Source organism: Pieris brassicae, chromosome 12 (assembly GCF_905147105.1).
Source record: "Pieris brassicae chromosome 12, ilPieBrab1.1, whole genome shotgun sequence".
NCBI lineage: Eukaryota > Metazoa > Arthropoda > Insecta > Lepidoptera > Pieridae > Pieris > Pieris brassicae.
In genome coordinates, this window is record NC_059676.1 from 3,669,220 (window position 1) to 3,684,638 (window position 15,419).

Below are 15,419 nucleotides of genomic sequence, written 5' to 3' on the forward strand. Positions count from 1 at the left end.
GTTCTAGAGTGCTCAGTCTAGTTTCGAGAAAGATCTGATCTTCTCTCTCTCTCTCTCTCGTATCATTTCGTCCTTGTCTCACACCTAGAAAGTTCGGTCTAGAATATTCCTTCATCAAAGGGGTATACCTAGGCCTGAAAACGCCTGAAAACGGGTCTCCTGAAAACTGCACCAATCGACTATACATGTTCTGAAACTGACTGTAAAAAGGTTTCAGCTTCCTGAAAACTAGGGTAACATTATGGAAATTACAATTTTCTAATATGTGATTGTCCCTCTCCTGAAACGGTCAGAAATCATATTACAGCCTGCTGAAAAGTCCTCTAAGTAGTGGAAAAATCAAGAAACATTGCAGTCGACCCGTCTTCGTAACAATATTATTCTAATATAGGTATTGATTTTTTGACACCAGTGATTAGTACATTTTTCCTCTGTAGCAATTATGAATGGCATTTTGAATATAGAACATGGGCGTAATGAAAAATTAATTACTGAAATTATTAACTCAATTAAACCGTCCTAGAGAGTTTCAAATCAATTTTTGTATGGTATTCATGAAACCGTACAAAAATGCCCTAACCTGTATGATTCCAGTTATCACGATGGTTTGTGTAAATTGAGATGAATTGAATATTTCGCAAAAAATCTTGCGCAATACTTGAAATCCATGTGGGTAACGCTGCGGAAGCCAGTATATAAAAATCTTAATTTTAAAAGTGCATTTCTTCTTTCACATATTCTCCCATTTAGCTGCACTCTAGTCTGTGATGTTAAGTAATTTATTTCGAGGAAAACATATGGAGTCTTCCTCGTATTAACGTGACTGAAATAAACTTAAAGTACGACTTCAAATATGTACACGAAATTGAATATTCCAGCGAAAGGAAAACAAAAATTCCGAAATGTTTCATACATTGTGCTCCATTTTAAAACATTTAATAAATTGCTACTTTTAAAACTAGAGCAATAGAACTAAATCTATAAATCACTCGATAGAGTTTATTGCGTGGGAAAGTATAGAGTGGTCCTGGAGTGGTCATATAAAACTTTCTTTTACCTTATTTGTCAGTTTACGGAATCGAATAGTATCTGTTTATACGAGAATTGCATTATACCTACTCTAAAATGTTTGATAGGATATTAATTGTTCTCTTTAAAATAAGATACAACTTTTAGGAGTTTTTGTACTTTGTGTTCTCTTTACAAAAAATCTGATTAAATATTTAAAAAAATATTTTATCTTGTATTCAAAAATTCAATAAAAAGTCAATAAAATCGTAATTATACAGACAGTGATTAAATCTGTGCTTACACGCTGAATACAAAACACTCGGTTCTAGAATACATATCCTGTAAAAATCTTTTCTTTCCTTATTAACATATTATTGGCATAAAATGTAAAAAGTAACAAAAGTTAAAATAACATTGTTCCCTGGGAGTTCTTGTCTTAAGCCTTTCTTTCATCCGAACATTCATATCAGTGATAAACAACTTATTTTCCGTCTTTTTTAGAAATAAATAAAGCCTATATTTTTCAGGGATATTGTCTGGTTGCTGAAGAATTTTACATTTGACATAGTTTTTGAGTTCCATTCGTCACATACAACAAAAATACAAAATTTTAAATCTTTTCTGTTAATACTAAAATTGTAGGTGGTAATTGTATTTCTTTTTCAGACTATAAATTTCGATTCAACTCGTGGAGGAATATCATTGGTGACTGAAAAAGGGATCCATAGCAGCAGTAGGCTATTGGTGCAGGCTGCGCGCACTTCAGATGCAGGTGCATACGAATGTGTACCGGATAATGCGCAGTCAGCTTCCGTGAGGGTACATGTTCTAACTGGTATGTCCTTATTGTTTTATTCAATGGTAGATCCTGTTTAGGAACAAACTAGGAGAAGACAATTAACAAGTAACAACCTCGCCAATGAATGTAAAAAAATATATTAATAAGGTTGCATTTTCATGAGATTGACAAATTAAGTTATTTCTAAAAATAACATTATTTGTCAAAGCAAATCAATATCACTGAACAAATGCCGTTTCGTTAAATTGCATTTTACTTTAGTAATAGTTTACCTATTGTTGGTTGACACAAAACTAATCGAATTTGAAAATATAATGGTGAAAAAACCTATATTAAAGTTGGCAGCCGTTATTAAAGCATTTAAAATTGCGAAAGTATATAAGACCTGAATACCATCTATTCCTAACCGACGCTTAGCTATTCAATTATATCCCTCTGGAATATTAAATATACAGCACCGTGAATTATGATTGTAAAGGTTTTAATCAAACAATATATACATATAGCTTTTATAAAGCACTCGGAACCACAATAGGCCGTTACGGTATATATTTTGCAATCCCCCTGGCAATGCTTTGCCTCGTTCCAATCTCTTTGAAGAGCAGTCTGTTGACATGCCTCTTGCCTAGTTAGATGGGCTTTTAGTTTTAGTGACGTTTCTCACATAGCTTCTATTTTATAGTTATGTTGATTTCTTTGATAGGTTTTGTGAATTAATCTTTTTATATTTAGCTGTTATATATGTAAACCTTCACAATCATATTATAATAGAAAATCTATAAGAAATATTGTAAAAAAATGTAATATTAACGAAACACATACACAGAAACATACAAAATAATAATAATAATCAAAAAATAAAAATAACGTATATTTATGGATAATCAACAAAGGGAATAAGGTATATTTTAAGTGTGTAATGTAGTACATACAATATGTGCATTTATTTACAATTATATTGCATTGCAATTGCATCGGAATTAGAAGAAATAAATTAATAAATGAAAAAAAAAAACATTTACGCTATAACTACTCGACAATGTAATACAAGATTGCGAGATCTTTTTAACAATTTATCATTTTCTCAGATTTCTCAATTTATCAGATTCAGAATTCAGAATTTTCTTACCCTTTTTATCATAAATGTAGCATTTGCTGAAGTTTAAATACAAAAATAAAAGCAATAAAAGTTATAATTTTGACCAGTTAAGTAAATAACTCGGTTGGACGAACATTTGGCAAGACTGGAACAATTTCAGCCAATGTCCAATGATACGTGAAATACTTTGGAGCATTGCTTACCGATCAACGCTTTTAATATTAGTTTTATTACTTCAGTTTGTAGAGAAACGATATAGCAAGAATTCTAAGACGTTGTGCGGGATGTTTACGGGTAGCGGTATCACTTCATATCAGTTGAGCTTCCAACTCGTTGCCTCCTCTTCTATACACTCTATATTAAAAGTACAAAAAATAATTAGGAGAATCAAACAACTTATTAAGTTATTTTTAGTAAATGAAAGGTTTATCGATTTCGGATTATTTAATTAAGATCTTACAACTCTTTGAAATTGTTACCGCTATTTTGCATAATAGTGATGACGTATAAGTTCTTGTGGACTTGCGTTACTTCTAATTTTACTCGAAATTCATTTAATATGCCTTCAGAGATCATGATTGGATCCAAACATACACAAAGATTCAAAAGTACTATGGTAATAAATTTCATATGCATTTGTAACTAAACTAAAATGCATACTCAATTTCTAGTTTCGAACTAAGTTTCATTCTAAAGAGCAAACTTAAATGCTATTCCAAACATTTGATTCGTAAGCATAACATATGGACGCTCGATTTAAAAATGAAATGTTGTTTGCAGATATATCATAAAATTAAAGAATATGCATTTTGTTTGAATTTTAATGAAAATTTTTCAGTAAATTTAATTTTGATGAACGTTGATGCGTTTCTCGCAACATAAAGCTTTATCGCTCGTTCATTTTCATTTTGTGTGGAATGCTTAAGTGTTTCATGACTACCATTCATAAAGGTTAAAATATATTTAGTATTGAGATAAACCTCTATTTAGGTGTTCGAGGTCGGTGGGTATCTTTATTGCTGTTGATAATAATAAACGCCATATTTCCATTAGTGTTTTGTTTACTTGTTATTTTTAAAGTACCGTTTATGTTGACTTTTATAAGTTAACTTCCTTATTACAGCCTTTAAGGTTGTGAAATTATAAAATAAATCCAGGCTGCTAAAATTGTTTCAAAGTATATGTTAGCAATCGTAAGTCTATTTGGATCTGTATTATTTTCTTGAACTGCTAACGTCGATTCATAATTCAAATTTAACAGAAACAATTACACCCAGCGCTGCATAATGTAGTCTAAAAAAAGTAAATGTTATTTGGTACTATTTTTTTATTTACCATCGGTACATTGGTTATCAGTTATCAACGGTCATTATATACAAGTCTTGACCAGAGCCTGCAAACTTTCCAAGGTTGTATCCTTCTAGGATTTATTTAAGTGTATCTTCTATCAAGACCAATATCTCTAATTTAATTTGATATCCATTATTTGGCTTACAGATAAATTAATAAACGTCTTATAATCCTCTCAACATAGACATGCCCTCCAACTTTCAAATATAATAGATTAGAACATAGGGCACTCGCGAGCCCTCTGACATTGAGAGTGTCCATGTATATAACTTAACATCAGATGAGCCTCCTGTCCGTTCTATAGAAAACAAAAGATTGAAAATCATGTATACTAATATTTTTTCATTCTAGGTGAATCACCCGCAGCAATGCAAGGAAAAGCTCATTCATTCAGACTGTCATCAATCTTACATTTAATTGGTGCATTGCATTTTGTCAAATGGTGTATATCAGTATTAGTGATAAGTAATTAATTGTAAAAACGTTAATAAATTTTACATATTACGTCATATTGTAAAGTATGTTCTGTAAATAATTAAAACCCTGTACTTATGTGATATTGTGACTGTAATGTCTAAATATATAATACGTTAATGCGTTATTAGTTTATATAAAAATACAAAATAAATATTATCTAAAGAGTATATAAATGGAAAACACATTCTAGCGCAGATTAATAAAATAATATTAGTAATATATAACATTTTGTTAAAAATCATGCATTTTTTCGTTAGTAATGTATTTGGTGCTAATTCTGAAGAAACTATTTAAACTTATTCATGCAGGGGGAAGCATCTGGAAGCAATTGGCTAGAGGAAGTGTCCGCGCAGGTGTTAAGCAAGCCTGTGTGTGTTACATACAAATAGCATTACATTACATGAGATTGAAGACCAATTCCTTCAACTAATCATTTAAGTGGCAGGTAAAAGGCCGATCAACTTGACCCTAGCCCTACTCACATTTTGGATAAAGAATCTTTGACATTGGTTTGTTCAAAGCACTAAGTCATTGCTCAGAAGACACGGAATTGGCACCAAATTTCAAGATGTTTATTAACGAAATACGCAAAATTATTTTAACACCTTTTGTACCGATAATGCAGTCACAAATTTTGTATAATGATGTAAGACATCGAAATTAGTATCTGTGCTAATGCATGGATTATATCCTTCTCAGGGTATTATAATTTTATATAATTTGATTCCATTCCACTGTTGTAGCAACTCTATGTAGTATATCTATAGTCTAGTGATATTGTTTAAATCAATTCAAATTTGATTTCAATAAACGATACGTTTTTAAAAATATTTTTATTACTTACAAAACCATTTTATTTTTACGAATATTTATTTTGCTTATTTTCTACGTATCCTTAGAACGAGGTACAGAATATTATCTTAAATCTGAGTTGGACCACTGGTGAAGTGTAAACCACACCCATGGACTATGGGAAATAGGCAATTGAATTTTTTTTTTGTTAAATATGTTTAAGGCTGGCTAACTTAAAACTTCATTTATTAATGAATAACGGTTTTATTAATAAAGGTATATAATATAAGAGTTGCCGATGGTGAGGCCGCACTGTGTAATTAAATTTTCCTCTTCTACCATATAAGTAGTTGTAAGTTGTAAGTTGTTGATACAGACTAAATAAAATATTGGAAAATAATATGATGTTATATTTTCTAAGTGACTAGAAAGACAGAGTTCCATACAAACTTGGTTCAAAATCAAAACAAATTGCATCAGCAAACAAGTTTCTGGTAAGCAAAAGTTTGAGAAAAGTCTTCTTCCTAATTTAAATTACAAACTAGTTTTTTTTGTAAATTCTTCAATTATTTATATTTCTGACGATATTACATGATAATTACTAATTTTGTATTAAACTCCAAATTTGTAAACCTAAAAGTTTGTTTTTAATTTTAATTATATATATTGAATGAAAAGCCGTGCCATTTAATAAAGATACATCTTAAAACACTCTTTCTGTGAGATCTCCATAGAAATAACGATAAAATGTCTTTCAACTTTTAGGGACTCAAGGCGTGTTTATTTATGTATATTCTTTCACGTGACGTAAATACGCTACTCAAGCATTTTCACCTATTTATTTCAACTCTCTTGACACCTTTTTGCTAAATTGTATACTGAAATTCTCACACATTTTCCCTGACTATCACTTGCTATATGAAATTCAAATTTTATTCCCTTTTACTTGTTGCGGCAACAAGGCAAATTTAAAAATCGAACACTTGCACTTATCACTTTATCTATTACATACATTGCGCTGCTAAATATTACGTGACATAGGAGTTTTCTTTCAATGTTCATTGTAATATATTTTAGGTTATGTATTTGTAAATAATATTATATTATATAGTATACAATAGGTAGCTTAAACAGTGACGGGAAACCAATTAAGCTGTGACTCTATTCATAACAGTCGTTCTAAAAAAGCTATGCAAGTTTAAAAGCAGTGTTCTACACCGTTATTCACAGCTTTTCCTCACGTCTGAAGCGGGAGTTTTGCCGGCGGCGGAGCACGCTCGGTTGGACCCAATCGAAACCTACCCGATCGAAACTGGGTTTGCTATTTGTGTTCTTACTATTTTTATTCTATAAGTTAAATCAAACGTAAATCTAAAATCATTTTTTAAATTATCTTTTTATGTGACATGATCAAGTTAGACTAAATATGTATATGTATTTTTTGATGATTTTAATAAGCTAATAATAATCAAATGAATAAAACATTTGCATGTTAGGAGCATCTGACATTATACCGATTGATTTTTGACGTGATAACGTCTTATAAATCGATGTACGTCGGCTACAAGCACGAAAAAATATGACTCATTGTCACGTTCCGCCTGAGCTTTTTGGCTTGTGTCGCATTTATCTCTCTTCTACTCCATCGGCCGATACGTCCGAGAAAAAGCGAGACAGCGTCAGTGCACAACCTATACGTGAACTGCTTTGTCAAGTGTTTATAAAGTGAAGTGAAAAGTTAATATGAATTCCATTATGTTTTTACAACAAAAATTGCGCCAAAAAAGTTAAATAATCCTTGCATTCTGAGAACTTGATTATCTCAAATAGTTATTTAAAAACATATTTGAATTAACGAGTATATGTTAATTTATCAAAAAAAAATTTTTTTCAATTACTTGTTCTTTGTATAATACAAAATAATGATAATTTTGTGATAATAATTAAATCATAAATTGGCTTATTAAAATTAAATTAAATTAGCTAAAATAAAAATTGTAGTTCGTAAACCGAGTTTAAAGAGAACCAAGGTTTCTTCGATATATTTTTTGCCAAGACCTGACTTTTCGTATAGGTTTACAATATTAATAGGTTTTAATTGCGTACATAAAACTAAAATCCGTAGGTGCTCGAAGCAGGTGGTCAAACGCACTACCTTAAGTTCACGATCAACCACTAGACCAACATGGCTTATTCTAATTAGCTACAATAGCTTTTACATTAGTATTTTTGGTGTTATAATACTACTTATAATGGACTTTGGATGTTTAGTACTAAAGATGCTGTTGACAAAATACAATTAAACGGAACACACAATCGTTTAATCTTTTGTTTGTAAATTCCCAGCCCCCTGATCACCTCGACTATTTAACATAACGTTGGACATAACTTAGAAGCATCTCTACTAAAAGGCAGGCTATAACGTCTTATAAACAAAAAAATTAACCCTCTAAGGCAACCTTTTCGCTAAGAGTTCCTAAATATTCCCAAGAGGTGAAACCGTCAGCACATTAAGCCGGTCACAAGGTTTTAAATGTAATGCAATATTATCCAAGTATTAAATTGTTTGAGGGCTAAAAGCCGAAATTGGGATCACATCGTTAAATTTAATCTATATTCTAAAGCATTTAGGCCCTGGGGTACCCCATGGATTATCCCGGATTACGCGTGAATAGTGCTGATTTAGCTGAGAAGTCTTGCATTTGTGGTTACTGTGAGCTAGATAATTCATTACGTTTTCGGTGGTATTGATACCAAAGAATTACTTGTATTTTTTTTAAATAAAGAAAATGTTAAAGAGTGGAGAGACACTATTACTATTAACCCTTGTACGTTAATTTATAGATCTAGCAATATTGGCCAATCAATTAATCTACTAGTATTAAAAATTTTGAAGTATATAAAACGACTATGCCAGCTGACAATAACACTATTGATTCGATATTTATTTTTCAAGACCAATATATAATAAATTATACGCAATATACGAAAGTACGACCGACGTACGTACGAACGACTTTCGAATTGACTAAACTGTGATAATGACGTTTCCGTGAAGTTACGTGAGTGACAAGAGGTTTTATCTCTTTGTTTATTAGATGAAAAAAGTTTACGGAACTTTCTTCCTTAAGCTGTTGGAATAAGTATAATTTTACGTTAAGAATATCAATGTTTACTTCGTAGATCTGAAATAAAAAGTTTCTCAAGACGTATCAAAATAGGAATTTTATTATATTTACTTTAAAACCGTGGGCACTAATATCTAGTGCTACAATATTTATTACCTTTAACTTTATTTAATGTTCCCGTCGATGATATCATAATTAGCAAGATAGTTTCATTTTTACTTTAATTTCTCGTAATTGGTAATATGGATATATAAAAATAAAATAAATGATGACCGCATGTCAATCTAATAATATAGGTGATCAGCCTTCTATACCTGACACACGCCGTCGTTTTTTTTTGGTCAAGCCGGTTTTCTCACGACCTCAAGGATGAGAGTCGCACGATGAAGCCAACGCTGCAGCAGAACATTTATTTTTTATGACATAACGCGAGCTTTAATAATGCGTTGGACTTCGAAATACTAAGGTACGGCTAAATACAGCTATTAACAAAAAGTTTATAGACACACAGTCACAGGTATACAGTGTTCGCCGGCTGTAGAGACTAGAAACGACTTTAACTTCGTAGCGTACAATTCATCCAAAGATGTCTATACGAAATAAATATTTTTACTAAACATCTAAACGAGGGTTTATACTATATAAAATGTCAACTAAATATTGTTGTTTAAATAATTGGCCCACAAATACTATGAAAAAGGTCAAATAATTATAAAAAAATAAGTTAAATATAGTTCTCTTCTATCTTAACATCATATGATTACAAAATATTTACTTCGCGGTAATGAATATATATAAGATATTAAACGAAAGTTACAATTTGATCTTTACATTCTAAAGTCAACATTTAACGTGAATTTTCAGAAACTATGTTAATTTTCTGGCGCACAGAATACATTATCTACAAAAATAAATATTCCCTTGGCTACTCTATGTTATGTTAACATTAATTCTAGACTAAGCCACGAGCCGAGCTCATATTTTCTTTTAATTATCCTTATTTAGATGGACTTAGCTACGTCCGGTATAAAACGAACTGATTACTACTGTATCCCGCTTAACACTACAGCTTATACTCTATAATTTGGAAATTATCCCCCAAGGCGTCAGTAAATTAGCAGGTCATTCAAACACTTAACGTGCCAGGAAATTAGGTGTTATTCAGTTGGGCGAAAGATCACATTGGCTTGTTGTTATTTAATGTTGTTCTTTATTACGTTACGTGAGAATTGGGAAATTTTATCAGATCAGCTATAGCTCAAGGGTCTGGCCCTTTCCGTTTGGGTTTCGTTAATCTACGAGATCAGTAAACACTTTATAGACAAAGAAATTAAAAGTTGCCTGAATTACTTGTTTAATTAACAAGCCTAATTGCCTAATTAATTATAGAACATAATTTTACTCAAAAAATGTTATATGATGATTATTTTCGAACTAATGCAAAAACGGTATCTACGGTTTTTTTACACTGTTGCTACTACTGTAGCTTTAGCAAGTTGGCTAGAAAAATATAATACAAACTAGCTCGTGTATATTATCAGTTTATAAAGTGGACCTAGCTTTTAACTATGACATATATAAATATACCTATCGCGAGAGTCATAGTAAATATTTCAAGATTATAAAACATATTGCTAAAACTTATAGGTAATCCATTGGTAAAATTTATTCAAGTGATTGATAGACAAGTTAGTAATCTTTTGACATTTATTGTACAAACTTACGTAAAAAAGAAGAATATAATCGGCTTCGTTTCATCAAAATACCTTTAATGTCGTTAATAATCGGTGGTAGTTTTCAATCCAATGCCTCCAATGAAGGATTTAAAGCCATAATTTACCACGCTGACCAAGGGTTTGACAGATGTCAAAATATTTTTTTTAACACCAGTTCGTTTATGAGGATTTCCTTTGCACTATGAGCTAGTGTAAATTGGGCAGAAAAACGAAGATGTAAAATAAAACAAAACACAATCGTCTTTGCTATTATAATTCATTGAAATATTTTAAATTAACGTAATTTAAACACGGGAACTACATTACGTTATAAATTAGAACATTGGAAAAAATTGCATTAATTCATTATACTGAAATTAAAATCCTTTTACCTCTTTATCAAGCGCTATTTAAAAAACGCATCGCGTGTGTATTAATCAAAGCTAATTTGAAAACATATTATTTTCAAAAACAAAACGTGTTATAAGAAAAGCGAAAAACATTCTCTTCGCTAATTAAGTAGTGTTTACATGCTCCACTTTCGTGCTACTTTTTGTTTAATGCGTACGTAAATATCATAATTACTAAAGCTTGTTACTGAATGAAAAATTACCACACGTTGACACACTCTCTGAAACCGTGTCGAGATTTTTTGTGCTCATTTCAAAAAGGATGTGCAACTTTTTCCTAAATTTAAATTCGACACATAAACAAGATAATAAATGTGCATAGATAGAGTGGTTATTGACTGATTTGTTTTAAATAAGGTGAATTTTTTGCTTTTCCAAAACAGTTTTTTTTACTGTATACCGAACTCCGAGCTATTAGAGACAGTTTGCGTAATGTTGGTTAAATCAAATTGGTGGTATGAAGAAATATATAAAGAAAAAATATAAATGTGAGTGTAAAAATATAATGTCTTGACACAAAATTGTCACTGGGATTGGTTTTTTTTTCACACTCCAATCTAGCACTGTATTCTTAAAATCCCGAATTTAGATTTTAAAAATTAAAAGAGATGTTTTACATATGCTGCTCGTCGTACACAGGACGTTGCTAAATTTCCCTAAAATTGTGTACGTAGGTGAGGAATGTTAACAATGTGCTTTCACGCCGTTTTTTCTTCTAAAAATAATTTTCAAAAGCTTCAGTTTTCTGACATAACGAATTGTTGCATTAACATAACAACGAATCAAACATCATTTATTTATGTAGGTAAGTTAATAGTACACATGCGTATCAATATTAAAAATTTACTGCAAATTCTCAATGAAACGCCCAAACGCCCTTGGCGTAGAAAGGACGCCTGGACTGGAAGAACTGGTAGTAAATTTTCCGTCACTCGATATAAATCGTCCACGTTTTTTTTCCACAAAAGATTTGTAAGCATCTGTAGCCTCCAGCCCTTACAACACGCTCTTTGTCACATATTAAAGAACTTATTTACCGTACAATTGTACTATAAAAAATAATCAATAGATAAGCAAACCAAACGTTTCACCACTATCAGTAAGGCATGGTGAAATAGGAGCACTTACATTACTGTGGGTTGAAAACACAATTACACAGTATCAATGTGAACCATTATGTGTTTGGGATACCGGTGGGTATTATTTACTGATTGTTTAAGAGGAAGCAGGTTTCCATTTTGAAGCATAACTTATGCTATAGGCTAAACATACGTATAAACAGCGTGTTTAGCTTGACCAGTGAGACGGTGCACACAAATTTCTCACTTCAAAAAGCATACTGATAATTTCTTTCCACTCATCATGCTTCGGCAATTCTTAATACAAGATAAAATTTGTTCACTTTGGGTCGCTTCGTACGCAAGCGTAAGTAGTATGAAGTAAAAGTACTTCTTGGTTATCCCACGTATAATATGTTTTTTTGTATTGTAAATTATATAAAGATTATTTTGCATTTTGCATACTTTCATAATGATAAAATATATCTTCAATTTCTTGGAATTGACATGGCCATGGTTCAAAAATAGGTATGTCTTTAATAATGTCAAAATACATTCATATTATTTAAAATAGTATTTTGTGTAAAGCTCTCTTGAGCTAACGAGATGAATGCTCAGTGATTTTCATCAGAATACATTCATTGCAATTTTAATTATCTTTCTGAAAGCATTATTGAGAGCCTTCAAAAGTTTAATTGCCTGTATTAATGTCATTCTGTAATTAATTGTAATAAACAAAACTCAATTAAAATGTTTGTGTCATAGGCATACTTGTTTGGAACTAATATTCAGTATTTAATTCTTGGTACTTAAGCTGTATTGTAAACCGGGAGTGCTTGGCATGGTGCAAACAAGACGATATAAGAATATAAATCATTTTGATTTCAATAATGAATTTTATGATTTAAAACTATTAATATTCAGTATCCATAAAAAATACCAGTTGTATTTAAAGAAAATAACACGCTTTCATTAAATATATGTTGGAGTGAGAGCTCGAGAGCAGCACCAGAATAATGGTGGTCATATATTGATTACACTTGGAGAAAGGAAGGTAAAAAGTCAAAGGCAGAACTGATAATGATTGATATGAATATTTTTGTCTACAGGAAGGCAGTGATTGTTAACAAAGCTGCAAACGAAAACCTGAACAATGTTTAGAAAGCACGAGCTGAATATTAACAAAAACAGGATCTGCTGATTATAAAAAAATGGTAAAATCAGCATTGCTGACGTCATAAATCAGTTTTATATGGTTATATGGAGCCTCTTAATTTCTGATTGGTTCAAGCGCTCAATCAAACTAAGGGCCATATTTTTGTAAGGTAATTGGGGGGCTTGATAGCTCAGCTCGGGAAGTTTTAGCGATCTTAGCACTGCCGAAAAGGACCTTTTCGACGTCTAGTACAAGATCGTATCGTGCGCGTAAAAAAGTATAAATTAAGGGATCTGGTCTTCCAGATTTTACTGTAATCTGAATTAACTTCGATTGTATAATCCGGATCCGTCAATAGGTTGGGGTCTCATCGCAGGTCTTTGTTGTCGAGAAGGCGTAGTAGTTGATGCTTTTACTCAAGATTGGAGCACCTGCAGCCGGTAGATGTGGGTGGATATGGCCGTACCAACCAGTGCGGTTGGTACGGCCTGTATTTATAGTAATTTATATTAGTTTAGTTAATATTAATAATGACTATGGTATCATTATTACTAAGCCCCCTTAATAACTTCTAGACTAAATAAATAAATTCTAACGTATCTAACTTATAGATCTGTCGGGTGCAGAATACTGATTAGAAAAAACAAATCATCGCGAAAACAAGACTGAAATCTGACAAAAGGTTGTAGCGCCGCTGGTTTTTTAAAATCACCCCCTGACAACTTTGTCACCAAATAATATCTCACAATGTATTTTTATTACAATATTATCACAAAGTTACAAAATAATTTTCGTTAGTTTTGAAAACAACACGTTCTTTGATATAAAGGAAGTTATCTCTGTGGTTTAATTAACTTTGACGTGGCCTCAACGTTGTTTGCGTGGGTACAATGTTATTGTGAACTTTATAAGAGCCTTGAATATAAAATAGAATTCTGTGAACATCATGGATCTTAATATTGTATTTTATTTACGAGCATAATTTAAAACCATAGATCAAACGTTTTCATTTGTATTCTTTGTGTTACATATAAAATACATTAATATAATATTACAACTTGTAACTCTCACCCCTGAGGTTACAGGTTCGATCTCCGACTTTGCACCAATGGACTTCCTATGTGTGCTTTTAAAACTCGTTATTTCGGTGAAAGAAAAACATCGTGAGGTAACCGACATGCCATAGACCCAAAAAGTCGGCGGCTGTTAGAACAAAACAATTGATCACAAAATAGATTTAGAAATCTGAGGGCTGGGCACCGCTTATTTTTTATTTATATCACAGCGTCTGTTTATTTAATTGAAAACATAATAATTTACACAACTCTAAGTGCTTCAGTAAAACAGGAAAAAATTACCTTATATCATTGACATTCTCTAAAACGTAATAATAAATAAGTAATCAAATATCTGAATAGATTTTATTTAGACACATTCTATGTTTTTTCGAAAAAAAATCTATTCCACCCGTATCACCTCGAGAAACAGTACCTCCACAACTGAGTATTTTTAAGACAGGTTTTGCCTCGCACCACCACTTTGCGGAACTCCGAAGTATTTACAAAGCAATTCAACATTTAAAAGGCACTTGCGAGCCCTCTGAAAATGTAGATGTCTATATTACTTAACACCAAGTGAGCCTCCAGCCCGTTTGCCCTATGTTATATAAAAGTCCGTGAGACACGCCTTGGACTATTCGTATTCGTATAACTGACAACGACTGATCCGACTTACGCAATATCACATCTACTTATTCTAACTAGCCGTTCTCGTAACAAACCCTAAAGCGTTCTAATGCAGTGTAGCCAGCTGATTGTGGTTTCAGCCATGATACAATAATATACACTGTACAAAATACTTTTATATGTTAAAAACGAGATAAACAGAAGTTTTTATCTATGTTATAAAACCACTGTATGTCTATATTATTAATAGTTTCTCACAGTTTAATTTAAAGCAAAAATATATTTTAATATTCTCGTTCAAATAAAGCCTTTTATAAGCTCAAATATAAGGATGCATTACTTGTCTTTGATTAATAAAACATGCACAAATGTGACGTCAAGTGTTTTAAAGGGTTCTGCAACCACTAGATAACTATAATTACATCTTTGTTTATTGCGAAGACTCAATATTTAAGTCCAAATTAAATAAATCAATAGCCCTGATGACAATTTGGTAAGACAGCATACCGTTTATTATTGTGCCATTCACAATGCCCTGTGCTGTAACGTTTCCTATCTATTCAATGACCGGAATATTGTTCTGGGCTAATATTGCAAGCTTTTACGATAACGGTACTCGATAACGCCTGGCATACATTTAGTTACTAGGCAATGACTGTTAAGAGAATGATTAAGTTAATACGTAGAAATTATGTTCTATAACTCATTGGGAATAGGACTATATTTTTGCATCTGCTAA

At 31.6% G+C, this 15,419-nt stretch overlaps 1 protein-coding gene across 1 annotated transcript in view; it reads left to right on the plus strand.

The window, feature by feature from the left end:
- LOC123717217 (zwei Ig domain protein zig-8-like) overlaps window positions 1-5,463 on the plus strand; it is a 32,576-nt gene extending 27,113 nt beyond the window's left edge. The window contains exons 6-7 of the mRNA XM_045673103.1: window positions 1,678-1,846; window positions 4,611-5,463. Of these exons, the coding sequence (XP_045529059.1) occupies window positions 1,678-1,846; window positions 4,611-4,732 (291 nt within the window). The 3' untranslated portion in view covers window positions 4,733-5,463. The remainder of the gene's footprint in view (window positions 1-1,677; window positions 1,847-4,610) is intronic.
- The last annotated feature ends 9,956 nt before the right edge of the window (window positions 5,464-15,419 follow it).